The sequence below is a fragment of the Rhamphochromis longiceps genome, linkage group LG7 (genome assembly GCF_057381845.1).
Source record: "Rhamphochromis longiceps isolate RC_006_pf linkage group LG7, R_longiceps_female_GT1.1, whole genome shotgun sequence".
NCBI lineage: Eukaryota > Metazoa > Chordata > Actinopteri > Cichliformes > Cichlidae > Rhamphochromis > Rhamphochromis longiceps.
The window spans coordinates 54,594,154-54,621,294 of record NC_140563.1 but is presented as its reverse complement, the minus strand read 5'-3'; the positions used below and the strand labels follow the sequence as shown (position 1 = coordinate 54,621,294).

Below are 27,141 nucleotides of genomic sequence, written 5' to 3'. Positions count from 1 at the left end.
TCAGCATTATGGATGAATAATAGAAGGGTCTGTACAGACTGCTGTTGCTCTCAAGTGCGCCTCTTCTAGCTGGAGCTAGAAGCTAGTTAGCTTAGCTTAGCATAAAGAGGGGAAACCTGTTCAAATGTGTCATATTCTTCCCCATTCATTGCTAAAGCTCACTTTTTAAAACAGAAGTTTTCATTTGAGATCAGTGCCAGTGGCCAGTTACTTTAGCTCAGCGTAAAAAGGGGAAACCGGGACAAACAGCTAACTTGGGTCTCAACATCGGTTGCCTCAAGGTGCTTTATGTTGTAAGGTATACCCTACAATAATGGACTAACTGAACACCATTTAACCTGGGGGTTAGGGATCCTGGAGATAGTTTGTGCCATTCTGTCTGTTTATTTTCAGGCTATTTTGGTTGTGCTGAATGAATCTGATATTTCCCAGAGGATATTGTTATTTTTTGTTATTTTTTGTGGCATATCTCTAAGCTACGCAAAAACTGCCACATTTTATCCTAAGGCCAAAAATATTTCAAAATACAATTTTTGATCCCACATTTATTTTGACATCAACTAATGCATTTCTTTATGTTAAGATTTTATTTTGGACTACTGGCCTTCAATTTCATTTTTTGGATTTTTCCACCAGGTGGCACTATTTTTTCCATTCAAACATTCCATTCCAAGTGTGTGTGTGTGTGTGTGTGTGTGTGTGTGTGTAACATCCACCTTTGAGTCTTTTCTCTTAAAAGGCCACAGTCTGTGTTATAAACTAATTCAATAATTTAAAAAACAACCTTTCAGAGCTTCAAAGATATCTCAGCAGCAAGAACCAAAACAAAATTGGACTTTGTTTTGGTAATGAGCAGTAGTGCACTCATGCACTCATTTTGGAGATGGCAAGACTACAGCACACAGGAGGCTCTGGAAATGATCGTGTGAAGATGAAGAAAGAGATCAGCTGGAATCCAACTCTGACTCATCTCTATATTTTGGTCATTAGCATATTTTGGTCTCCCACAAAGACTGCAGCGCTACGTCCCAGCAGCCAGAGGTTTGATTCTGGGACCTACACACGTAACCACCAGCTATGCACTGCTGCCGATGGATGAAATCCTGGCCAAGGCAAACCTGCATGGGAAACACTTAGAGGCTCATGTGGATACAGAGGAACTGCAGGCTTATGTAGGGATGCTCATTTTGGACTGTGTCTACAGGTCCAAAAACAAATCAATTCAAATCTGCAGGGTGCTGCTGCAAGCCCCTTTCTTCAGCCAATGTAAGGGCAGTGTGACTTTTGCACTGATGAAAAAGAGAAGACCTGGCAGCACCTTCTGGGACGCTTACTTGCAAAGACCACGGTGTGTCCATTTGCAGCCGCTGCTCCACCTCAGCTGGAGTCCACAAACTATAATTAATATTTAATATTTATATTTCAGGCTGAAGTAGTTTTAAAATGACTGTGTCATTTAAAGTGGAAAAATATTACTGTGTGATATTTTTACACCATTTCTGGGAAGTCGCCATTTTTTGTCCTTTGGCTAAAAAGGGTCAGGACTTTTAAGGATCATCTGAGGTTTAAACACCACAGCCTCCATGAGTATTGTTGCTAAACATACCCGTTCCTTTATGAACAAAGTGCACCCATCTTCTAATGACTTGAGTTCCAGTAAGAGTATACATGTAAGAAAGCTCAAATCATCTGCTTTCTTGAACACGACAGTGAATTCACTCTACTGAAATGGTCTTCAGAGTCTAATATGCTATGTTGGATCTCAATACAATAAATGTATGCCACAAAGAATGAAGACAGTTCTGAAGCTAAAAGGGACTCTAACCTGGTGCCAGCAATAATGAAGTCAGTGTATCCCAAATTAGTCCCAAATTAGTCCAGAAAACCTCATTAATAACTTTCTTCACAAGTAATCCTTTTTTAAAGTGAAAGTTCTTCTGATAACCTTTATCCTAAGATGGAACATTTCTATCGTCACTAGGGTTGCGAATTTTCAAAGATGGAATCTTTCCATGGGAATTAACGGGAATTTATGGGAATAAACGGGAATTAACGGGAATTTATGGGAATTTATGGGAATAAAGTGGGAATAAAGTGGGAATTTATGGGAATAAAGTGGGAATTTTCAAAATTGAAGGTTGGCTCTTCTTAGGGAACTTAAATATAGTTGAGCAAAGTATATTTTAGCATAATATTGACAAAAACAAACAAATGCAATTCAAATACACTTGAATATCCATGCCATTCCTTAATCACATGTACAGAGCACAAGCTTGCTGCATGGCTATTGAGACCACCTACTGGCACTGTGCATGCCTCCATCACATGTACACATGGACCACACTTTTGAGCCTGAAGGACAAAGAGTATTGAAGGCACACATTTGAGCCTGTGGACTTAACAAGTGAGGTAAGTTTTGATGATATTATGGGAAAATATATTCATTAAATGTTTAAATTGTGAATATCACATAAAATGTATTAATCTGGTAGATAGCAATCTGATAAGATGCTAAATAAAATGCTAGCATCTGTTAGATGCTAAATAAGCCATGACATGCATTGTCTACTCATCTACTGGATGAAGAGTTCAGTCGAGTTCAAGCAAAGGTGAAACAGACCATTGACCAAGCTGACTGTATTTCAGTCATCTCTGATGGATGGTCCAATATCAGGGGACAAGGAATTATTAACTACATAATCACCACTCCTCAGCCTGTGTTCTACAAGAGTGTAGACACAAAGGAAAACAGACACACAGGCCAATACATTGCAGATGAGCTAAAAGTGATCATCAATGACCTTGGACCAGATAAGGTTTTTGCACTGGTCACTGACAACGCAGCCAACAGGAAGGTTGCCTGGGCACATGTGGAGGAGACCTACCCTCATATAACTACTATTGGCTGTGCAGCCCATACACTAAATCTTCTCCTAAAAGACATAATGGCACTAAAACCAATGGACACTCTGAATAAGAGAGTGAAGCAAGTTCTGAAATATGTTAAAGGCAAACAAGTAACTTCCGCTACATTTCTGTCAAAGCAAAAGGAAAAGAACAAGAGTACTACACTGAAGCTTCCCAGCATAACGCGATGGGGTGGTGTTGTTATCATGTTTGACAGCCTTCTGGAGGGAAAGGAGTCTCTGCAAGAGATGGCCATATCCCAGTCTGTAGGCATCGACAGTGACATCAAGAAGGTCATCTTGGATGATGTGTTCTGGGAAAGAGTATCTAGCAGTCAGAAAATCCTCAAACCTATTGCAGCAGCAATGGCGAAGATAGAGGGGGATGGTGCCATCTTGTCAGATGTCCAGTGCCTTTTTGCAGAACTCAAAGAAGAAATCCAGACAATTCTGCCCACTTCCCTACTACTGAAAGCAGAGGAAACAGCTGTGGTCAAGTCATTGGAACAGCGGAGGGAGTTCTGCATGAAGCCAGTGCATGCAGCATACATGCTGGACCCCAAATATGACAAGGGCATACTTTCTGGGGAAGAGATCAACGGTGCCTATGCAGTCATTACAGCCATGTCTGACCACCTGGGTCTCGATAAAGGCAAAGTTCTAGGCAGTTTGGCAAAGTATCGAACAAAGCAAGGTCTTTGGAAAGGGGATGGAATATGGCAGTCATGCCAGCACATATCTGCAGCCACCTGGTGGAAGGGACTATGTGAATCTGAGGCCCTTGCACCTGTAGCCTCCATCCTCCTCCAAATCCCACCATCATCAGCCGCCTCCGAGCGCAACTGGTCACTGTTTGGCAACACCCACACAAAGGTTCGCAACAGGCTCACAAATGTGAGAGTGGAAAAGCTGGTCGGCATTCGGGCAAACCTACGGCTCTTTGAGCCTGACACAGAGCCATCCTCAACAAGGCTGGAAAGTGACACTGAAGAGGAAGACTCAGAGTTGGATGCTGAGGAAGTGAACATGTTGTTGGATGATGATGAGGTCCAGGAAGAGTCTATTGACTGAGCAAAAATGAGAAAAGACGATTGCTTGAAGGAAGATTTGCATGTTTAATGGGACGTTTTGGAGGATAAGTGGCATTTTTCTTTTAACCTTTAGAATGGGACTTTGTGGAGATTTTTGGACAGGGGGCATTTTTGAATGAGCGGGGTTAGGGGATGGTAATATTGAACTCAACATTTCTGTTTTTATTCATCCATGAAACAAGTTATTGAAACGTGTTCTATTCTACGGTACTTACAAATAAATCTGTTGAAATAACTGTTGAAAACATTTTGCATGGAGGTTTTCTTATGATTTCTGTTTATATTTATGCTTGGAAATAATATATTCCCAGTTAGTTCTCCTAAATTCCCATTAATTTCCATAATTCCCATTATTTCCATGGACAGTTTCCAATATGGAATATTTCCAAAATTCCCAAGCTTAACTTACCATGGAAATTTACCGGAAACTTTTCGGAAATTTACCGGAAATTTTCCGCCCCTTTGCAACCCTAATCGTCACAGGAGTGGTCTCTTCCGGGATGATTTATCTTAAATTTCTCTTCTGTATTTTTGCTTTGGTTTGTTTAAACATTTGATCAACTCCTCTCCTCGCTGATTTATAGGTATTTAGACAGCTGGGAAGTAATTGGATAATTTTCCTTGTCCTGGAAAGTCTGGACTTCATTTTTAAAGTTCCATTGAGTTAAGATGTAATGAAATGGGTTGATTGCTTAGCATTTTTAGCAGCGGTATCAAAGGAAACCATTGTTTTTATGTATAAATGACACAAGCTGCTCAAATTCAGGAAAGGTCAGAGCTCATAAAGAAGCAGACTGCTTGCATTCCTAGCATGGTTACTCAAACCTGGGCGGAGAGCGTGAAAAAGAGCAGGCTCTGCCCATGCTACCATCACTGAACACATTTTTAAGCAAAAATCTTGATGTACTGGACTTCTTTCTCATGTAAATATGTGTAAGTGTCCACTCCAGAATATTGGGCTTGTTCAGTAAACTGGGATTCAGCAGTTCTTTCTCTTTCAGATCTGAAATGTGACCTTTGTCCTTATAGGAAAAAATATTGTTTTTACACGAAGACATACCTAACAACCCATATGCACATACTGGACTTTGGAACCTCAGTAAGAAGAACGTGGAAAAACATTTTGTTTTTATTTAAAAAATGCAGGGTAACGCTCCACAAATAACACCCTTTAACAGGACAGAATCAGCACAGTATGAGTTCATAGATCCACTGAAGCCCCTGGTTTCGTCATCAGTGCAACAGAGCGACCGAGAAAAATGCAGTGAATGTGCTGACTGAGCCTCTGGATTGTGTTGTCATTGCCGATTTAGGCTGCTCACCACCACATTTGACCTGCTAAATTTGGGGAAATTGAAAAAAAAATGTAGTTATTGTCCTACATGTTACATCCTTTCATGAGTACACAAAGCAAAATCACACAAGTACCTCATTTGTTGTGCTTTTTGTAGATGGCAATGTATTCCTGCACATCATCAGGGGATCCCAGGACCACGGGTACTCTCTGGTGGATACTCGTGGGCTTGATGTCTAAAACGTTCATGGCTCCAGTAGTGGCCATGCCTCCTGCCTGCTCCATGATGAAGGCCATGGGGTTGCATTCATAAAGCAACCTCAGCTGAAAAGCAAAACAAAACAGTAGTGACATGATAAGAATATGAAGTATCAGAAAATCTTTCTCTTTTATTTTTTAAATCACCATTTCTAGACGCTCCACCTCCTCACCTTGCCCTTGGGGCTCTTGACATTAGCAGGATATAAAAAGATTCCTCCGTACACCAAAGTACGATGAACATCTGCCACCATTGATCCAATATATCGACTGCCATATGGGGCAGAGCCATCCTGAAAACAAGTAAATGTAGAATTTATGCTTAGATTAACTTCATATTACTCCTCAATGCAGCATTAGAGATTGACCTTTATGGTGGTCAATTCCACATTAGGATTCTCATTTATTTATTTTATTGGCTTTACCTCTGGGAATTTCTTCTTTTGTAGGTACTCGGTCACATCTGGATAAAAGTGCTGTGCATATCCTTCATTCAGACTGTAGATTTTTCCCTTTTTCTTTATCTTCACATCTTGGTCCACCAAGATGAACTCGCCAATTGCCTGGAAAACAGAGGGGGGGAAAGCAGTATACTGTCTTATATACGCACGGTCAGGTGACAGTTTTGACGACATCTATTAACTTACAGGGTCGAGCATGAAGCAGTTCACTCCCTGACCAGTGGACAAGACCATCATGGTGGCACTGCCGTACAGGGCATAACCAGCTGCTACAATGTTTCTTCCTGGCTGCAGAGCATCCTGCTCAGATGGCTCCCCATCTGTGGTCTATGTGGAAAGATATCAAAAACTTTAAAGTTATTATTGGAACCACAGGCTATCACATATTGTTAGGACAGGTAAGGACAAGGACACCTTACTGGCAGCGGTATAAACATATGCCCTCTTGTTATTTAGTTCTCAGTTAACCCTGGGACAGCAATGTGTGTTGATCTGGTACTGAATTGGCTGTTATGTTTATGGTATGTCAGCATACTGAGTACATTTAATTCTCTGACGACCAATTATTTCTCTGCAAAGATAAATAGTGCAATAACACTAAGTGCAATAATCTTTTCTGGCATCGTTGTATTTTTACTCAGTTGTATATAGCATTCGTATTCTATTTTTATCTTATTGTATATTTTTATTCTATTTTATTCTACTGTATATAGTATATTATTTTATTCTATTCTGTACAGCTGTGTACTGTATTTATTCTTATTGCATTCTAATTTTTGCGTCATAACTTTTGCACTGTCCACTTCCTGCTGTGACAAAACAAATTTCCCACGTGTGGGACTAATAAAGGTTATCTTATCTTATCTTAAATGTCATTCGAATTGTTGTTAGTTCACTCAGGGCTGATCGGGACACCGCTCTACAGTGTTGAACAACAACAAGCCGATGTGCTTGGAATCTGCATGCATTACCAGCATCACTGACCTTTTTGTAGATGGCGAATATTGTTCCTATGGAGACAAGACAGTCGATGTTGGAGGAGCCATCGAGCGGATCAAAGCAAACGATGTATTTTCCCTGTCAGGTGAGAAGAGGATTTTTTTTATTCTCAAAGTAAAAGAACACATAGACCTATTCAGACATTAATATACATCTATAGGTGTGAGTCCACATACGCTGTTGTCCGGTTCCACAATGATGGCCTTCTCATCTTCTTCTGAGACCAGCACACAGGAGGTGAAGGAAGACTTGATCATGTTGATGACTAGGTCATTGGAGAGGACATCCAGCTTCTTTACTTGGTCCCCTGTCACGTTGGTGCTCCCAGCAATGCCATATCTTCAAAGCACAAATACAAACTATTCACTCTGAAGCTATTTAAGAACTCAATAAAATAAATATGATAACAATATTCTATTACAATCTATTATCTGCTTGTCCTCTGCCCCAGGTGGATTTGTGCACACTTGTGCAAGGTTTACCTTTGGCCTGGGGTTAAGTTAAAACTGCTTTATTGGATTGCATGCTGCAGTGCATGTAGCTGCACTAAAGCCAAATATCAAAAGATAATTAAACTGTACAGTATATTCAATAAGAAAAATAAATAACCACTGGTTGCAGGGCTAAATGGTGAAAACTTCCTGAATATTCAGAAGCATCTGGGGGTTTTTTTTTTGCTACCTTTCAGAGTCTGAATAAAAAAAAAGAATGTAGTACTCACAGGTTAGCAATCCCAGCCTTTCTGACAGCAGTGGAAATGGCTTTGACAGCTGTGCAGATGGAGTTGAGCAGGTTTGTCAGTTCGCCTGTTCCTTGGGCCTTTCTGCCTTCCTCCAGAACAAACCTGGTGAGCGTCTGCACATTGGTATCAAAAGCTCCTTTGTCAGACATGTTGCTGTCAGGCGTGGGACTGAGACCTAATGCCCTGAGTGAAACAGGTAAGTGTTTCACCGAAGTTTAAAAAGGGTGGACTGTAGATAGGGGTAGGGACCGGGGTGTGCAACTCTTCTAACCAATCACTAGTGTCCTTTCTGATGCTGGTTGGATCACTTCTGTGACTGTGGGTTTGAAGAGCAAAGTTCAAAGATAGTGAACATTTTAGTTTTTTTTATCAGCATGCACAACTCAATATTTTAAAGTGGATTTCAGTCTCAGTGCAACTTGATTTTGTTTAACTGCATTCATTTCACTGAAGTACGTAACTGCACTCAGATCTTTTAATAGAAACAGCTAAGCTTTTCAGCACCAAGCTCATTTCATTTACAGATGCTCTTTTAAACCGACCATGTATTGTCTGTAGTTTTGCCCCTGTCAGTTTGTGAGATTTAATAAACTTCTGTTACTCAGAAACCTTCAGATCATTATAGAAAATCTGGTGAACACCTTACACCGGACCAACGAACTCAGCACTTTCAAGCATGTAAACATGTTTTCCCTGCGTGATCCTGAAGAGGTGCAAAGTTCAAATGATAGGACTCATTGTACGAGGCAATCTTACCTGACTTCTGTGTTAATTTTCGATGGGTTAATACAACTATGTACGAGAAAATAAACAGTCACATTTATTCACATGAACTGGTGGAGTGTGTCACTGTGTCTCTGCATGCAGATAATTAGGTTATGGTAGTCTCTGTCTGGGAAATCATCAAACTTTTTAAAAAAGTTAAAGGACTCCACACAATCAATGGTGCTGCTTGAGTTAAGCTTACACAAAACGAGTTAGAGAGCTGTTTCACAAACCAAAGTTAAACTTTGGACTTAAAAGATAGCAGGTAGGATAAAAACCTCCAGTGTAATGTAATGTGAGGTGGGTAGTAACATGCTGCAAGCATGCTTTCAAGTCAATAAAGTATTTTAAAAAAGCAAACACAAAAAAACAAGAGGTTTCAGAGAGACTTTTTAAGGCTAGCGTGTGAGAAAACTATGCAGCAGGCGCTAGACACCTTGTCCGTAAGCATCAGTCAGTTAATCCATTTGGGGGATATTTTTCGCATGGGAATACCTCAAAAACTCCGCAGGAACAACTTTGGACTCAAAGTGTATTAGAGTGCAGGATGTATTGCTGCACTATGTCCACATGATGTCGCAGTTCAGCTTGAAAATGTGGAATGTCTGGTAAAAGATATATTCCATAAGAGCTCTCTGGTGCTCCGAATCGATTAAACTTTCAGCACTATTAAAACAGCTCTACAAACAGCACCACCCTGCAGGATGTAAGAGTGACTTATTTTTAGCAGGTGCCATTATCCCAAGCATACAGTTAAATATATGGAAACTACATAAAAATGACTGTTTAACTTTATTTCCCGGTTATGTCACTGGAAAAAAAAAATAACTCAGGTAATTAGTTCGGTAATTACTACCCCTGAAACCAGATTCTGAGACCGAAATGATGTGGTGTTTATGCTGTGTAATCGAGTCAACAGAAGAAAGCGCCTCATCAATATTTTAATGACTGATTCCCGTGAGCATCTGCTGTGCGCGTCGACAGCTCTGCGCGCATGCGCGGTATGCATCTCACAGATGCAGAGGAAAAGTTCGTCTAATATCGAAAAATTATTGAGAAAGGAGAAAAGGGGGGGGGGGGGGGAGCGGTCTTGTTAGCGTCAAAAATACACGTTTAAAAAAAACACGTGCCAACTGATAAGGTAAGCTGTTAATAATACTCATAATATTTAACTTTGCATCACACGAGCATGTTGTATTTGTCCACCTCCTCTCCGAATGCACAGGTGATTTACTTCTTCTCATGTTAAGCAAACAGAGGCTAACTTTTTATAACACGACGGAATAAAACATTCAATTTGAAGTAAGGAAGGAGGAAGGGCTGCAGTTATCTGTCAATTTATAAAAAGTTCAAATATTAATATTAGTTATATTTTTATCATACAAAGTTTTACCCTTTATTAATAATCGCTTGGCACTTTTGTCAGTGAGAAATGTATGGTGGCCCTGAGAGGTCAAACGCACTGTAATTGAAGAAAACACCAGCAAATTAAAAAATGCTGCAAAAAGGCACAAAACCCAACGGAATTTCCATTAAAAAAAACAAAAAAAAAAACACAACAACAAACAAAAAACAGTGAAACAAAACAGACATGTTTTTGGGGAAACAGCTGTGGAAGTGACAGTAGGGGAGACCGGGGATAACTGTAACATTTTTGACATTTCTGTCTGTAAATTGAAGCTCTTTTAAGGTAGTGGATTCAAAATGTAATGCAAAGTATTTACATGTCTCTGCTATTAAATAATGCAGCTATTTTCTCTGCAGCACAATTACCCATTGCATGGTATGGTCTCAAACACAAAGAGTGAAATGTTACAATTAACCCCATAGTCTGGGTTAGTTGTAACACATCCTGGGGTAAAATGTAACACAATGAAATAAGGGTACTAACAAAACATTAACATGTAATCTTTGTTTATTCAACACATGAATGCACTTACATCCATTTATGTAGCTATGTGTGTGTGTGACAGAATGCAGAAATCTAGCTTTTGAACATATTCCAACCCCCCAAAAAAGACATATTATGGAATTTTCTGCAACTGAATATTTCATTAATTTTGGTTGGTCTTCCTTGAGTTTGGCCTCATTGGCTCAGTGGGCATTATAACTTACAACTCTTGCACCAATTTTGAACATAACAATGAAGCTGAAAAAATGTAGTTGTTCACCAGCATCGCAATTCCATTACTTTTTATCATGGCTTACCTTGGTGTGGTTTGCAAAGTGCTTCAGAAAGATGAGGGAATCTGTTTCTTGCACCCATCCTGATTTATTTCCACTACCAGTACTTCCTACTGGTCCATCTCTGACACAGAGGTCTGCATAATGTGGGAACACAAACAGTGGAGGAATTGTGTTGCCAATGGCATTAACCGCATATACAAATGCGACCAGTGAACCTCTCTCTGCTGATGTCGTTGCCCCAACTTGTTTAATATAAGTTAAAGTAATAGTGTGGTAAGTTGTAACATCTGCATTATTGTTACAACTAACCCAGACTGTTGCTGTTACAGCTGACCAAGACTCCTATAGCCATGAACTAGCTAGCATTACAGCCAACGGCTAAAACATTAGCACTAAAGACTTACACAGAATATATCCCCATAGACATACAAATAACATAATTTAAGTTTGATGAGTTTAACTGCAAAGCAGATAATGCTATCACAAATTGAAATAAAGTAGAAAAACTTACTTTTTGGCATACAAATTACTTTTTTTCATGTTAAATTGTCTGTATTTGACAAAATGTGCTGATTTTTCACGTGTGATAGCAGAACTGAATTGGGCATGCACAGGATGAGTCACATCATTTGAAACTTAGCCCTGATTGGAGAAATTGGAAGTGTTACAACTGACCCACGTTACAACTATCCCCGGTCTCCCCTACTATGTCACTCATGCAATTAAAGCACACTTTACTTTGCTCCTTCACATCACTGATAAACCGCTGCTTCTTTGAAGTGTGACGATGCAATCCTTCATGTTCTGTTTTCTGTATTTAGCGTGCGTTTGTAGTAGAGATGGACTGATCCATATTATGTATCGGTATCGGTCCTATACTACCTAAATTACTGGATCGGATATCGGAGAGAAAAAAAAATGTAATCCGATCCGAAGTATCACAAAATCAGAGAAGAATCCCAGAGAAGTAAAGCAAGTGTATAAGTTCATCCCTGAATGTTTGCATAGTATTTCCATGTTAAGCTTAACAACTGATATATGGAGCCACAGCTGGACTGGCCATTGGAGTTCCATATTGAGGCGAAAAGGAAGTGATTTGTCCCGTACTTCAGCTAGAATTAAAAAATAGACACAAAGCTGGAGTTATTCTGTCTTTGCTGCGCAGTTGCATCTACTTCGCTCATTCTCTCCCCCTTGCTCTCCTGTTATTACTTCAAACATGAAACTGATCAATGATCAGCTGATCGGCTTTTCTGCTGCAAGTCCCGTCTTTCTTGTTTGTTTATCGCCCACTTTGCGCTAGCAAGAGGAGACCAGTGGATAAACAACAGCAACACGTTTAAGCGTGATAAGCTGTTGTTAGAATTTATTTAATATTACTTTCTAGTATCAGCTGATGTTTGCTGGAGCCACAGCTGTAAAAGCTGCTGGTCATGATATCCGTATGGATATGTGGTGAGAGGGAAGCATGAAGATGAAACCAGGAGATGCTCTTATTAAATCATCAGAGCTGAACAGGTGATGGAGAAACAGGTTTACCTTCTAGGTGACATGAATGAGTTGAAGGAAAGTTATGAACTGTTTCTGAGAGACAAATAACACCAGGATTCTTTTCTAAGTAGCTGACGGCTGGTAACTGTGCAGGGGCGGGTCTAGCAAAGTTTTGTCGGGAGCCAGGTTGGGCATTAACAGGGAAAGGGGGGCACAAAGAAATATTTTTCTTTGTTATGTCATTTAAAAATTTTGAATAAATAATTATCTGAATCTTACAAAAAAAAGTGGTCATCTGATTACATGTATTCAATTCAATTCAATTTTATCTATAGTGTAAATGTATAGAATCCATTATTGTATATAGTAACTAATAAGTCTAATATACACCCTAGTAAGCTATAGTACTTTTTCCTTTGGGAAGGTACCATCTGTGCAGTCTGCAATTCTGCTGAAGAAAGATATTGAATCTATTTAATTACTGTAGAAAAATAATTGATTTCTGTGCATTTGTTTTACACTTGCATTAAATTAAAGTTGATTACATCGATTAAGGGGGTGGTTCCCTAATATTTTTGCTGGGAGTTGGCAACCCTATTTGTTAGGTAGGTAAGTACTCTTTAAAATACCAGAATAGGGAGGATGGTGTAGGTTTAAATTTATTAGATTGATCAGTGTTGCTGAACTATAAAATGTTTTGGGTGGAGTGTATTTTGTGCATAAAGGTATAACAGAATAGCTTCAGTCTCTTGTTTTTTAAAACTTGAGTATGAACTTATACAAAATGCAGCAAGATATTTATAAAAAAAACTGTTTTATTGATTACAAAATACGTTATATCGGATTCATACCGGTATCGGCAGATATCCAAATTTATGATATTGGAATCAGTATCGGACATTAAAAAGTGGTATCGTGCCATCTCTAGTTTGTAGGGCTTTTCCATTTTGCTGGTGGCTGCAGTCCCCTATCCAAACCTATCTGCTCCTGTGTGAAAAAGTAATTGGCCCTGTTGTTAAATCACGAGTTAACTGTGATTGATAACATTTTGTGGATAGCACTAGCCTCAACCGGTCCTGATTACTGTCGGACCTGTTGAATCAGGAAGTGACTTAATTAGAATCTGTCTGAAAAAATGAAATATGCTAAAGGATCTTAAAAATCAACACATCTCGCTACAATTTAAAGGAACAAGAATAGATGAGAAGCAGAGTCATTGATATCTATCAGTTGGGCAAGGGTTATAAAGCCATTTCTAATGCCTCGGGACTCCAGCAAACCACAATGAGAGCCATTATCCAAAATAGAGAAAAATTTCAACAGTGGTGAATCTTGGCAGGAGTGGCAGGGCTACCAAAATTACTCCAAAAGTGCAATGACAACTCAACCTGGAGGTCACAAAAGAACCGAAAACTGCACGCCTCACTTCCCTTACTTAAGGTAAGCGTTCATGAGTCAACAATAGGAAAGAGTCTGGGTAAAAAGGGTTTCCATGGAAGAGGTCCAAGGAGAAAACCACTGCTGACTAAAAGGAACACAAAGGTTCACATCACATTTCTCAAAATGTTTTTGCAAGACTTTTGAGAAAGTATTCGGTGGACTGACGAGACAAAAGCTGAACTTTTTGGAAGGGTTGTCTCCTGTTACATATTTTGTAAAAATAAGACAGCATTTCATGAAAAGAACATCATACCAGCAGTCAGACATGGTGGTGGTAGTGTGATGATCTGGGGCCATGAATTCTGCTCTCTACCACAAAATCCTGAAGGAGAATGTCCGCCCATCATCTATGTGTGCCATGATGCTGATGCACACTGAGGTTATGCAGCAGGACTAGTCAAAGTCTGGACTTAAATCCAATTAAGATGCTTTAATGGGATGTTCATGTTAAAAAAACCAAACAAAAAAAACCTCTAGTGTGACAGAATTTAAACAACTCTGCAAGGAAGATTAGGCCAAAATCCCTCCACATTCCTCCACAGTGATGTGAAAGAGTCATTGCCACTTATCACAAATGCTTGATTGCAGTTCCTGCTGCCAAGGGTGGCACAACCAGTTATTAAGTTTAGGGCAAGAACTTGTTCTCACTTGTTCACAATAAAAAATAAGAAAAACAAATAAATCCTGAAGGGAGCACCTCGAGTTGTAGAATGACGATCCGTTCATTCTACAACTCGAGGTGGATCTACCACGTGGCTTCTCAGTGGATAACACAAAAAGACTGAGAAGTCCAGCAACCTCAGATTAGCCACAGATGAGTCAAGTCAGATAAACCAGCTGTAGAGATAAAGCCCTGTGATGGAACAGGCTGTTACAGAGACCCACAAACACTTGAATCAGCAGATGATTAGTCAACCTTACCTCCAGCCAGAGAAAACTGTAATTTATTTCATAGTAATACCATTTTCATTGGTTCTGCAAAATAAACAGTATTTTTCAGATTGTTTATGTCTCAGTAGTATGCAAATAGCAACTTGTCTGTGTTTTTGATGTTTAGTTTGGATTGACTTTGTACACACCAATTTACTTACACATTTGCTGGGCTTCACATAGTTTTGACTCTTTTGGGGTATCAAGTTCTAAAAAATGTAGAAAAATGCAGGCAGCTTACAAAAAAGATATCAAGTTGTTAAATCCTCCTTTTCCAACTCCACTTGGCTTGCTCCTCACATAAGTCATTATTTTATGCATGTTAATTATAAATGCTATATCAGATTATATTATATTAGAGTAGATTGTTGTATTATATATATATATTAAATATAGATTTCAGTAATTCTTTAAACTGACTTTCTATGAAGGGAGAAGAAGAGAGGAAGCCTTCTCAAAACACCAGCATGCTGAGAACCGAAAGGTGCTTATCAATGAAAATGTGATAGGGGATAGCATTGCAATGACAGTGTGTTGAGGCTAAGCCCCATCCTCCTGTAGTTGTGCAGAAATAACCATGTCTCAGTATTGCATTTCCTTTATGCAAGCACTGTAATGTTAGCTGTTATCGACTGTCAGACCTGGGATGAGAGAGAGAAGGAGCTCATACGAATGAGACAGCAACACCAAGGTTCAAAGTTAATTTGATGTGTTTTTCTTTTATTTGCAGACTTATTCAAAGTTTAGGCTGAATGAAAAAGGAATTAAATCATTATTGAGATATTCTGAAACACGTTCAAGGTTTTTAAGTCCTGAGGAATATGTCAGGTAATGATAACTGATATAATTACCACTAACCTAAATGCTTTAGAGTCACAAAAATGTTTGTAATTTGTACATGCTTCTGGAAGTAATGCATGAAATGTACTTTTTGATAATAGGGGTTGTATGATGGAATTTATTGCAATTCCAGCTTAATGCATTTAACATTTACTATTTAAATATAGTTATAGGTTAGAATTGTGTTGTCCTAGGTATTTTCTTTGCTTTTATATTCAGTGGCTAAAATACTTGGAATATGTTTGTGGTTGAGAAGTCCTGCCAAGAGAATGGTTGGGCATTTACAGGGAGAGTTGCAGAGTAATTATAGAGTGGGCTCAGTCTATGTAGAGAGAGACATACCATTGGGAGAGAAGTAACTACTGAAAAAAGTGTCTGCAGGATTGGTAGACACTCCTCTCTCCCTCCTCCCCTTGTGGGACAGGCTCAGAGAGATTAGAGTCAGAAACATTTTGAAGTGAAGGAAGGCTTGAGACTCAGAGAAATGGTCACTGATCAACACATACTAAGGTAAGGAAAGAAAAGGGAAGAGTATATAGCCTAAAGCCTTCAAGATTTTACTGTGTATTCATGATGATTCATGATGATTAAATGTTATTTAAAACTTAAATTTACAACAACTTCTTATTTTCTGTAAGATTTATTTATTGTATTTTTTTTAAAAGATTTTCCACCTTTCTGCATAATGTTTGGTCTGGATTTTTGCTGTTTTATTTTTATTCTTTTGCTTCCCTGACTACTCTTTTCAGAGAGGAAGATTAAAGTACAGCTGTCCAACTATTTAACAGGCCAAAGCACTGGTTCCCTAACCACCTTGAAATTGATTACAGTTATCAGTCTGAAGTGGACTGCATCAAGCGTGTGGACAGTTTCTGAGACGCCGCCACCATTAAGCGACTAAGCCTAAAAAGGAGGCCCAGGGTGGCCGGCAGTAATGTGGACAAAACGCAGAGGGGCATTTCATCTAGTCAGTGGTATTCTGCAGAGTCCTTGTCATCATCTAGTGCTGATGATTCAAAACTACTGGGCATGTCCTCTGCAGCTCGAGGTAGACCACCTCTTCCTCCACCACATGGTTCCTTGTTGGATAATAATAATAAAAGAAATGAAAGTCTGGGAACCTCTCAGATACTAACTGAGCCAAAGCCTCAGCCAGCTGCACGATCTCTCTTCCAAAGTCAAAGCCCTGTGATGGAGAGGGCCTTTCTGGAGACCCACAAACCCTTGAATCAGGAGGTGACAAGACTTTCTCCACCCCAGCCCTATCCCCGTCGACGACTGGCCAGCTTCGGAGGTGTGAGCTCCCCTGGGTCACTCTCACCTTTCACTGGCCTAGGTGCATATAATCAGAACAATAATGGCAATAAGCCTACTGGCACTGGACCCGAGGTCCAACTCGGCTCATCCCTGGGCAGTAGAGGCAGCACAGGCTGTCTGAGAGTAAGTCCACAGAGCTCAGGTAGAACAACTCCAGTCCCCATGCACCTGCAACATGTCCGTGACCAAATGGTGGTTGCGCTACAAAGACTGAAAGAGTTAGAGGAGCAAGTGAAAATCATCCCAATCCTCCAGGTAAAGATCTCAGTCCTTCAGGAGGAAAAGAGGCAACTAAGCTGTCAGCTCAAGGACTTGATTGAGAGAGAGAACGTCAATGATGTAACCTGGAACAGCCCGTATACCATTGAAGGGTCTGAAATTGAGATCAACAGAAATACCAAAAAAGATCTTGAAGTTAAAAGTAGCTGCACAGATCTGAAGGAGGTTGGGCGATTGACCAAAGACATGCGAGAACTGGAAAGGTCCATCAAAGTGGGACAGTTGGGAACATTGCATGAAAAATGTAACCCTCTTCATGACAAAACATTTAAGTCAGTCGCTGTGGGAACTGACAACGATATGGATATCATCTTGTCTAAGCCACCAAAAGAAAACAAATATGCATACACTGAGCAGGTAGAGATGAGGTCCATTGCAACAGAAGTATCTGAAGTCAGTCTGGGAATTTACACAGAACAGGAGGCAGAGCGTGATGCCCAAGAATTAATAAACAGTGCCTTAAAGGAGAGAATTTGTCACTTAGAAATAGAGTTGAAAGAATCAGCTCTGGAGACGGAGTTGATTCGTCTGAAACTGGAACTTCAGGCTGCAGGAGCCAGGAACCGGGTTGACAAGGCCTGCTGTGCCAGACCGTCCACTGTAAGCATAGGCTCAGATGCAAGGCCACACACCAAAAGCCAGGGAGTGGGTAATCACACAGAGCTCAGAGATGCTTCCACAGGCGAGGAAAAGGAGGTAAAAACTGTAGGAGTATCCTGTGCACCTATGATGAGGAGTATTTGCACAGGACTGGATGTACCCATGAGCCTCTGGGAGGTCAGGGAGCGAGTGGAGACCAGCGACAAGGCTGTGGAAATGCACGTTTTTACAAACACACAAGGAGTTGGGACAGAGATAAGGGTATGTGATGCAGAAAGCAACACAGAGGCGCCACTGGCAAATCTGAGGTCCAAGAAAGAGTATTGTTCAGTGGCTTGTGGGGATTGTTCTGTCGATGTGACCATTTGCGAGGCAAAGGAAGCAGTTTCACAGTGTATGACTACAGATCGAGTCAGAGGAGTTGAGCTCGGAATCATGGTATCACCCCAAACAGCATCGCAGCGTACCAACACTGTATGTAGTTCAGTGTCTCGCTTTACCAACACCAAGCACGCCTTCAGCACTGACTCCAGCACGAATACGCTCCTCAGCACCCAAGACAAGCACACCAACACCACTCACACTTCAACTAGGACAGTATCTGTAGGCAATAGGGTCCGAGACGTCAGATGCACCACAGAGACCCGAACAATCGGTGTAGGAACTGCAAATGCAGTAGAAAGTATTTCAAAGCAAACACCAGAAGCGGTCACCAGGGTAACTCGAGACACTGGAGTTGGATTCACAGACATTAATGAGAATTTCCTAGTTGGACTGAAAACTCGAAATATGGCATCCGGACCGTCCCATCTACCTGACCCTGTCAAAACAAAGAGTGTTGGTGTAGGGGAAGGGCGGATAAGGGATTTTTCAGTTTCATCCAGGACACCTGGACAAAATTTCCAGAAACCTGCACAGTTACAGTGGGACCATGAGCTGAACCATTACATCGAGAAGTTGCAGAGGCTCCTCAGCATGGAGCATGGGGACCTGCTCACAGAGGACTGTCCTGATCATAACAGTGGCCAAGGAGATCCCAGCTCCTGCAATAGAAAACCTATGGCACAAGGAGGGACAGACATCCACATGTTCAGTTCTCAACCAGCAGGTAACACAGCAAACCAAAAACATTGATTCTTCATAAAACATTTGCAAAGCTGATACCAAATTTCCTGCTAATTTATTACTATACATTCTGAATAGGTTGAACAGTTTGCGCTTGTATTGCTTGCATTATTGCTGTCATTTGTATAGAATGACATAGCTCCAGATTTTTACACATTAAAAAAAACCCTTTATCTACACAAAGTAGGTGATGCAATTAACATTTTTTTTTTCAAATCTGCAATGTTATGTTTATACGTTTCTGTCTACTATTATCTTACTTTCATGCAGCAAACAAAGACTCTCAGTCGCAGTCTCAACTTTCACTTGTCTCCTCTAAGTGTGACAAAGCAAAAGCAGGACTGTGTCAACAGAGCAGTAATGATTCAGAGGTGAAAAGAATGATTAAAATGATAGAACAGCAGACGTCCTCTGGTTTACAAGGTAATATTTTTATTTATTTATGTTTAGTTATAAATCCAAATCCTTTTTTTCATGAGATATTTAGTAAATATCCAGTTAGTAGGAATTTTGTCTCAGTGAAGGAAGTTTAAAAATCTTTTAGTATAAAAATATTTTATTTTGAAGCCACTCCCAGCGCCCAGTTTAAACTTGAACTAGGTTCAGGGGAAGTGGCTGGCTTCAGCTGGGCAAGTTCCCTTTTTGAGGGATGCATTTGCGATGTGTGGAATGATATCTGGTTTTGGAAGACGTTGTGTGCCACATAGCACTTTGTGGCTTAAGATCTAAAATTGAACTGCTTTGTGGGAGGAGCTGGTGTAAAAGAATGCTTTCTCTTTTCCACCGAGGCTTTTAGATGTGAACGAATGCATAAAGAATCGTGTGTTTTCATATACTCTGAACGTGACCTAGCTAGCCTTGTAACTGTTTTGCTATACATGCATTTAATGCAACATACTGTGTGATTTGTGTTAAGAATAAAAGTGCTTTGTGCTCATTTCTAGACAGGTCAGATAATGCTGGTAAGCCAAGGAATGTAATAAAGAAACAGAATGGTAACCAGTGCTGTAGTAGCAACAGGCAGAGCATGAAGTTTCTGGGTGTGACTACAGGGTAGGTGTCTAATGTCTAAACAAATGTTTTATTTCTGAAATTATGGATGTGGTATGTTCATAGATATTAAGCTCTTGTTTTATTGTCCTTAGGCTGGACCCAGTGTCGAATTATGAGCATGATGATGTGGACAGAAAGATAAAAAGAACATTTAGGGAATCTCCTCAAGATGTTGCCCAATCACGAAAGGAAAAAGACAACAAGGGATCAAAAGGAGCTGCGAGAGTGTATACACAGCAGAGGTAATCTGGGAGAAAATAAAACTGCAACAATAAAAAGCTTCGCAACAGCAGTCTGCATTACTGTGGGAGTCCTTTCAAATCTGAACTGACATCTAGTAACCAATAGAATTTGGTTATTTTCAGACGTAGGATGAGCGAACGGATGTTTTTTGCTTGTCAAGCCTTAAAGACGCACCTGAGTGATGACACAGCTTTATCCAACAGGGAAATGGTATGTTTTGTTTTACTATATTCAGTATGAGAGCCACTGAAAGTCACCACGGGCCTTGTTTGTCTGTACGTGTTTTGATTAGCATGGGTGCGGAGAGATGCTGGGCCATGGTGGTTGAAAGTATATCGTTTCTAAAGAAGTATCCTTACCATTGGATATGAAAAGAATTCGTCAGTAGAAGAATTTTTAGCCATATCATTTGCTTCAACTTGAGAATGTTTTTCTTTCTAAGTGAAATAGACTACTCACTTTCACAGTAAAATGCAAAATAGGTAAGAAGAAGTGGAATTCAAGGGAAGTATATCAGCAAGGTAACTCTTGACAGCTTCCATTGTGAAAGCTGAAACACTAAAAAGAATAACAAGAACTCTCGACATGCCTTTTTATGTTTGAAATAATGACAGATTCCTCTTCTTTTATGATGTCTTTTATAGAATTGTTGCTTTATGCTGTTTGTCTGTCTTCTTTCATTCACATCCCTGTAATTATGGGAGGATTGTGTCTATTCAGTCCTGATTGCTCTACTAAACTAATGTTTAAAAAAAGAAGTGCTGTTTTTGCATATATAATGCATCCTTTTTTCCTCTTGCAGCAGGACTGTCTGCACACACTCCAGCAAGAGTGGTTCTCTGTGTCCAGCCACAAGTCAGCATCTCCTGAAACTGTAGAGGACTACTTATCTACGTTTCAGGCCATTTCACCTTCAGTATTGCAGTACATAGTTAATATGGCTGACGGCAATGGAAACACAGCTCTACACTACAGCGTTTCTCACTCGAACTTTGGCATTGTGAAGAAATTGCTTAATCCAGGTACATCACCACACCACCCCAAGTACATATTGTTTTTCTCTGTCCCTCTATGTCACGAGAATTAAGTTTATTTCTTTGCAGTCTGGACATGCTTAAAATAAGATTACAGACAAATTATGCTGCCAGGGCTTTTTTTAACTTCTACAAAATGCCGCAAGAGTTGTCCTTTTAATTTGAATCTCCCAGCAAATCAGAGAAACAAGCAAGCTCACAGTTTTTTAGGGTGGAAACGCCTTGTGTAATTCAGCTGTACTGCTCAGAAGCCCATGTATAATCTGGATTTGTCATATCATATGAACATTTTAGTATTCTTTCTAATAGCCACTAGGTGGCGAAAATACCAGCAGCAAGCGAATTCTGTGTGTGGTAAGATACAAAGTGCTCCTGTCAAAAACGGGAAAATATTGATAAAAAAGAAGACCCTGGTTTCTTAAACCAGCATGGGCAATAGAATACATTTTTGACTGCTGGGTAGCTGATAAACGAGATGGTGTTTTTTGGGGGGAAAATACGATTTTTTTTTAAATAAGAAATTATGTGCTGGAGATTGCCTTTTGAAAATCATAATGGCTCCTTTCAACCATTTTTCCAGCTGTGAATGAGTATGAAAGGGATCGAAAGGCAGAAACACTATTCTGGACAGTCACTTAATTATTTAGTTTGTCAGGACAGTTTGATATTTGCACTGGGTGCCCGACTGAACAGCTTCTGTGTATGTATATCACTCAGAATATATATCTCTAAGCGCCAGCCTTTTTCTGTGAATCTATATTGCATAACAGTTTTGTCATTTTTAGTCACTCACCACAAAAGCTTATCTGGAACAGGTCTTCCTTACAAAATAAAACTTGGCATTTGTATGATTAAAACAAGTGTGAATTGTTATCAGTACAAAATAATATACATTCTTCTTCCTCTTGCTTGTTTTTTCCACTGCCATCCATTTGACCGCCAATCACTACAGAGGTGTGCAACGTGAATCAGCAGAATTCAGCAGGTTACACGCCCATCATGCTGGCTGCACTTGCTGCTGTGGATAATCCAGACAACATGAAAGTAGTCGAGCAGCTCTTCACTAAAGGAGATGTCAACGCCAAGGCCAGCCAGGTCAGTATGTTCTCAGGTTGTGGGTGAGGAGTGGTTAGCTGGCTCTCACATTACACTATAGTTTAAGTTTTTTACAAACTAGTTTTACAATTTTTTAAAAATTGCTGCAGCTCTCATGGCTTTCAGTCAATGTGGGTATTGTCAAAATGATTTAATGCATCACTCAACCTACTCTCCTATGTGATGTCAGAAGATGAAACATAGGAGGAACTGTGTGCAACTATTTTATTTTAAAGCAACTTTCCTTATAAGATGATTGACTGATTTTAATCTTAATAATTTTTGGAGTTTATTTTATGTAGACAGATAAATGTAACTGCTTGCATAAATATAAATACAATGAAAACAGTCTTTCCTTTGTCTTTAGCTGCTTAAAAAAAATCCTGCAGATATCACAGCACTGCCAAACAAACGCCTGATTATGTGCGTCAGAATTCCTCACAAAGTTGAGATCTGCAACTTGTCACTTTTACTGGATATGCACCTCTGAGGAAATGCTACGTCCGAGGCTTGTTGGCTTAGCAACCGATGGCGCAGCTGCTGTGATATGCTGATACAGAGGAGCGGCCACACTCCTACGCGAAAAGATCAGTCCTAAGCCGACTTCCATTCACTGCATGAATCACAAGCTAGAATCTGCAATGCACGTTTAACCTTTTATGTTTGATTACATTTCCTGTGTCCAAAAGAAGAGAGAACAAACCACGAGACTGAGAACATTTTGCAAATAATTCAATTAAATGTAAACTTTCAAAAAGATGAAAATATTCATCCAGTGGCTACATTTGTGTTGTGTAGTTGAAATTCAGTGAATCAATATAAGAAAGAATAAATAACTGAACTAGCTTCACTGTCCCGCTCATTTTTTTTCCTTTCCCCAGTCGTCTACTGACTGTATCTTTATATTTGGAGATGTGTGACTCAGTATTACTTGCCCTGTTTCTTCCTGTGTTTGACTCCTGCCTTCTGCTGCCCAGGCCGGTCAGACGGCTCTGATGCTCGCTGTGAGCCATGGCAGGATGGACATGGTGCAGGCACTCCTGGCACAAGGGGCGGAGGTCAATCTCCAGGATGATGAGGGCTCCACAGCGCTGATGTGTGCAAGCGAGCATGGCCACGCTGACATTGTTAAACTACTGCTGGCACAGCCGGAGTGCGATGCCACCCTGACTGACAGTGTATGTGAGTCATTGCCTCTACTTTGCAGCTTCTGTGAGCCCGGTGGCCTCAAGCTGTGAAGCAGAAGCGCTCTTACTTTGTTTTAGATATTATATTACAAAAGCAGAGAGTAACCATTTGTTACAGAAGACACATTCAGTGTGTCAGGAGAAAACAAAAGGGATAGAAATGGTATGTAATTAAATATACTGAGGCTGTTTATTTTCTGTCTGTTATTGTGCGATAAACAACAGAAGCTCTTGTGGTGTATTTTGTGCGTAAACAGGATGAAAGCACAGCCATGTCCATCGCATTAGAGGCAGGACACAATGACATTGCAGTGCTTCTTTATGCTCATGCCAACTTCTTCAAAGGACACGCAGGGGTATGTGAGTCAATTTTTACATTAACACACAATATAAATGTGTTTCTGCATCTTTTTTTACATTGTATGCATTTTGGTGTTTGTGTGTTTCTTATCAGGCAACTGGTCGTCACAGTGGCAGGTCTCTTTCTTCTTCCAGTGATAGACACGTCTTTGAATGATGGGATCCCCCCAAACTCTGATTTGATGCTACATGAAACTTATTTTCAGATGATTCAATATCAAAGCCGACATTGTGTATAACTTTGTCAGTTTCAATCTTATCAAGAGAATTCAGTTGAATATTTATCTGTCATAATTCAGCAGTTGACAAAATGCTTTTCATTATCTAGTAGCACGGTATGCATACATGTGTATATGATAAGACTGGTAATTTCATATTTCATACAAAGAAATGTGTATTACAGTAAATTTAATATAGTGCATGTGTGTATATTTAAGGAGAGCATGCAAAATTATCCAAAGTCCCCAAGTTAAGATGCACTTCAGCTGGGATGCTGTGTTAAATGGAAATAAAAGTAGATTGCAATGATTTGCAAATCATTTCAACCCATTTTTTTTTATTGAAGGTGGAACATAGAACACATGTCAAACCTTTTATTCTTATTTTTAAATCAGGTTATTTTGAATTTGATGGCCAGAACATATCTAAAAACTTTGGCACAGGCCATGTTTAACACTGCGGGGCATCCCCTCTTCTTTTAGCAACACTCTGTAACGTCTCTTTGTAACATCTGGGAACTGAGGAGACCAGCTGCTAGACCCTCTGGTAGAGGAGAATTGCCTCATTCCTATCTGATAGGCGATTCTAACTGCTCAACAGTTGTGTGTTGTCTTTGTTGTACTTTTTGTTTCAGCATCCAAACTCTTCTATGAAGCCATGCTGCTGCAATAGATGCAGTAGCATGGTCTCAGCATATGAAGTATGCTAAGATTATATCAGCAGCAAAGACATTACATATTTTCCTCTAAAACCTGTACATACTTTTCAGCACTGATGGTGCCTTTTCAGAAGTGCCAGCTGCTGTTTCATAGATACTAATGTCAAAAAAACATCAGAGATTCAGGCTTTTGAGCTGCGTGCTGATAATAAACCAGACGATCCTTCTGATCTTTAGTCTGGAGGATGCAGCATTTATGTTTTCCAAAAAAATCTGACCACAGAACAGCTTTCTACTTTGCCTCAGTTCTCTTAAAATGAGCTTTGACCAGAGAAGACAGCTGCAATTCTGGATCATGTTCACATAGGGGTTCTTTTTTTGCATGATAGAGCTTTAACCTGCGTTTGTGGATGGGACGGTGAATTGTGTTCACACACAGTGATTTCTGGAAGTGTTCCTGAGCCCATTCAGTGATTTCCATAACAGTGATTTCCGAACAAATCCAAATAGTGGCTGTTTTCAATGCCCGAGGGCCTGAAAATCACAGGCATCCACTATTGGATTTTCAGACTTGTTCCTTTCTGCACAGAGATTTCTACAGATTGCAGGAATCCTTTTATATACTGTAGATGATGAGTAAGTCTTCACAGTGATAAATATCATTCTGAAATTGTTCCATAATTTGTATCTTCTAGATACTTCCCATCTTCACTTCTGAGAAACTCTGCGTCTTTAAGCTGCACTTTTTTACCCAATCGTGTTACTGACAAATTCTCAGTTAACCTTTTGTTCTTCCAGCGGTTTCTTTTTAGTATCTCTAAATTTCTGACCTCTTGTTGCCCATTCCCAACTTTTTTGAGTTATGTTGCTCCATTAAATTAAAATTTAAATAGTACATTTTATTTAAACATTTGATTTATTTTTTATGTACTATTGTGAAAAGTTATTGGTTTAAGAGATTTGCAAATCATAGCTTTTTTATTTATTTGTTTATTTTTTATACGGCATCCCAGCAGTTTTGGAATTGGGTTTTACTTGGTGCTAAGGTGAAATTTTGTACTATTTTTAAATCTCATATTATTTGTAAAGTCACAGGGCTCAAATGTGCTGGGGTAAAAGTAACAAAAATTACAAAGTGCAAAATCTTGACCCAGCCCTTTCGTACTTAAAGGATCTGTACCTCAGAAAATATCCATGATACCATAGTAAAGGTTTGCATGACTTCATTAAATATACTAAAGTTATTGACACCATACTGTGTACATTACTATAACTTACAGGAATATAGATGCATGGCAACATAGTTTACTATTTTAAATTCATAAGGATTATAGATTATGTTGAAATGCATGATTACTTGTTGTTTACTGTAAATGTCAAAATACCCTTTTTGTTCATGATTCCAACAAAAGTTCAATTCAACCCAAGTGGCCTTTTTATTTATATGTTTTGTAATCTTTAAAAACTGTTTATTTTTTGGCAAAGCTTTTACTTTATACTATGTAAACAGGGTAAGAAGATGCAGCATAAACTACTACATATCTGTAGCACATCTTTTTCTACCAATCATGGACAAAATGTACAAATAAATATCAGCAATGTAATAAATAAATACAGTCTGACAGATGACAAGATTAGTCCCATGTTTGTTTAATAGTAAGGAATTTTAAGGTAGCACGTTATTGTGTTATATGTGTTACACATTTGCTGGAGGAAAGGAAAAATGGAGCCTCTGATAATGTTTTTAGTCACACACAAAGGAAGGGTCACGTGAGCTCTGTCATTGTGTAAGAGATTTTTCAACCAGCTGGTGGATTCAAACCCAGTACCTTCTTTGCTGTGAGACAGCAGTGCTTACCACTGTTCCACCTGAAGTATCTCAACCAGGCTCGTGCCTGGCTGAAGCACGAACACTTCTTTCCTTTTTTGGTTTGGCAGGCACCAATTTTTCTTCATCCTGACACCCAGCTCTTTTACCCTGTTTCTTCCTGTGTTTGACTCCTGCCTTCTGCTGCCCAGGCCGGTCAGATGGCTCTGATGCTCGCTGTGAGCTCTCTTACACAGAAACTACCCACCATTCTCACCTCGTTTCTACCACCTCACCAGGCATTGCCCCCAGTGTTCATCCTGTCCCTTCTCTGTTGACTATGATGTCTATCAGTAAAGTACCATTGCCTTTTTTCCCCTATAAGCAAGATTATGTAGACCTTTTTCAAAAAATGACTATTAATGACTGAATTATTAGGTGAGTTTGTGACCTTAGACTGCAAAACCTGGCCTTGATAACTCATCAGAGTAGTCTTGCCTCTCTTGGCGTTTGTACTACTGGAAATTAAAAGCGAATTTCAGCTTTGAATGAGCTGTAAATCATTTATCAACCATTCAGAATAACCTGTGCCCTACAGTTCTCACCATTTTAATTAATATTCCCCACGAGCTTCATTGGTGTGAGAAGAGAGAGCGTGTGGTGATAATTCAATTCTACAGCAGTCCTGCAGCTCAGAGATTATCATTGTTTAATTTTACGCTACAGCACTGTTGGTGAGTGAACATGTGACAAGTTATAA

General features: G+C 39.6%; 2 protein-coding genes across 3 annotated transcripts; one reads left to right on the top strand and one right to left on the bottom strand.

The window, feature by feature from the left end:
* Positions 1 to 5,099: 5,099 nt before the first annotated feature.
* Positions 5,100 to 7,964, bottom strand: fbp1b (fructose-1,6-bisphosphatase 1b). Of its 2 annotated transcripts, none has more exons than XM_085414352.1 (8): positions 7,731 to 7,964; positions 7,186 to 7,348; positions 6,995 to 7,087; positions 6,197 to 6,337; positions 5,975 to 6,112; positions 5,723 to 5,842; positions 5,426 to 5,615; positions 5,100 to 5,332 (listed from the first exon to the last, which is right to left on the bottom strand). In XM_085414352.1, exons 1-7 carry the CDS (start codon positions 7,898 to 7,900, stop codon positions 5,427 to 5,429), a joined length of 1,014 nt encoding a protein of 337 aa, XP_085270478.1. In that variant the 5' UTR covers positions 7,901 to 7,964; the 3' UTR covers positions 5,100 to 5,332; position 5,426. The 2 variants fall into 2 exon arrangements, with proteins under 2 accessions (XP_085270478.1, XP_085270479.1); XM_085414353.1 differs by having other exon boundaries at positions 5,102 to 5,335; positions 7,731 to 7,962.
* Positions 7,965 to 15,806: 7,842 nt separating this feature from the next.
* Positions 15,807 to 26,197, top strand: LOC146666364 (KN motif and ankyrin repeat domain-containing protein 1-like). Its single transcript, XM_085414350.1, has 11 exons — positions 15,807 to 15,914; positions 16,154 to 18,708; positions 18,996 to 19,148; positions 19,670 to 19,778; positions 19,871 to 20,020; positions 20,144 to 20,231; positions 20,824 to 21,043; positions 22,008 to 22,150; positions 23,128 to 23,328; positions 23,595 to 23,693; positions 23,792 to 26,197. Exons 2-11 carry the CDS (start codon positions 16,434 to 16,436, stop codon positions 23,852 to 23,854), a joined length of 3,501 nt encoding a protein of 1,166 aa, XP_085270476.1. The 5' UTR covers positions 15,807 to 15,914; positions 16,154 to 16,433; the 3' UTR covers positions 23,855 to 26,197.
* The last annotated feature ends 944 nt before the right edge of the window (positions 26,198 to 27,141 follow it).

Bases quoted from the DNA above. Each gene is read 5' to 3' on its own strand.
- fbp1b (XM_085414352.1), bottom strand. From the start codon at position 7,900: ATGTCTGACAAAGGAGCTTTTGATACCAATGTGCAGACGCTCACCAGG. The intron at 6,338-6,994 runs GTCAGTGATGCT...CTTTCCACATAG, and splicing joins TATTCGCCATCTACAAAAAG to ACCACAGATGGGGAGCCATC. The intron at 5,616-5,722 runs GTGAGGAGGTGG...TTTGCTTTTCAG, and splicing joins TCAAGAGCCCCAAGGGCAAG to CTGAGGTTGCTTTATGAATG.
- LOC146666364 (XM_085414350.1), top strand. From the start codon at position 16,434: ATGTCCTCTGCAGCTCGAGGTAGACCACCTCTTCCTCCACCACATGGT. The intron at 19,149-19,669 runs GTAATATTTTTA...GCTCATTTCTAG, and splicing joins GACGTCCTCTGGTTTACAAG to ACAGGTCAGATAATGCTGGT. The intron at 21,044-22,007 runs GTACATCACCAC...CAATCACTACAG, and splicing joins GAAGAAATTGCTTAATCCAG to AGGTGTGCAACGTGAATCAG.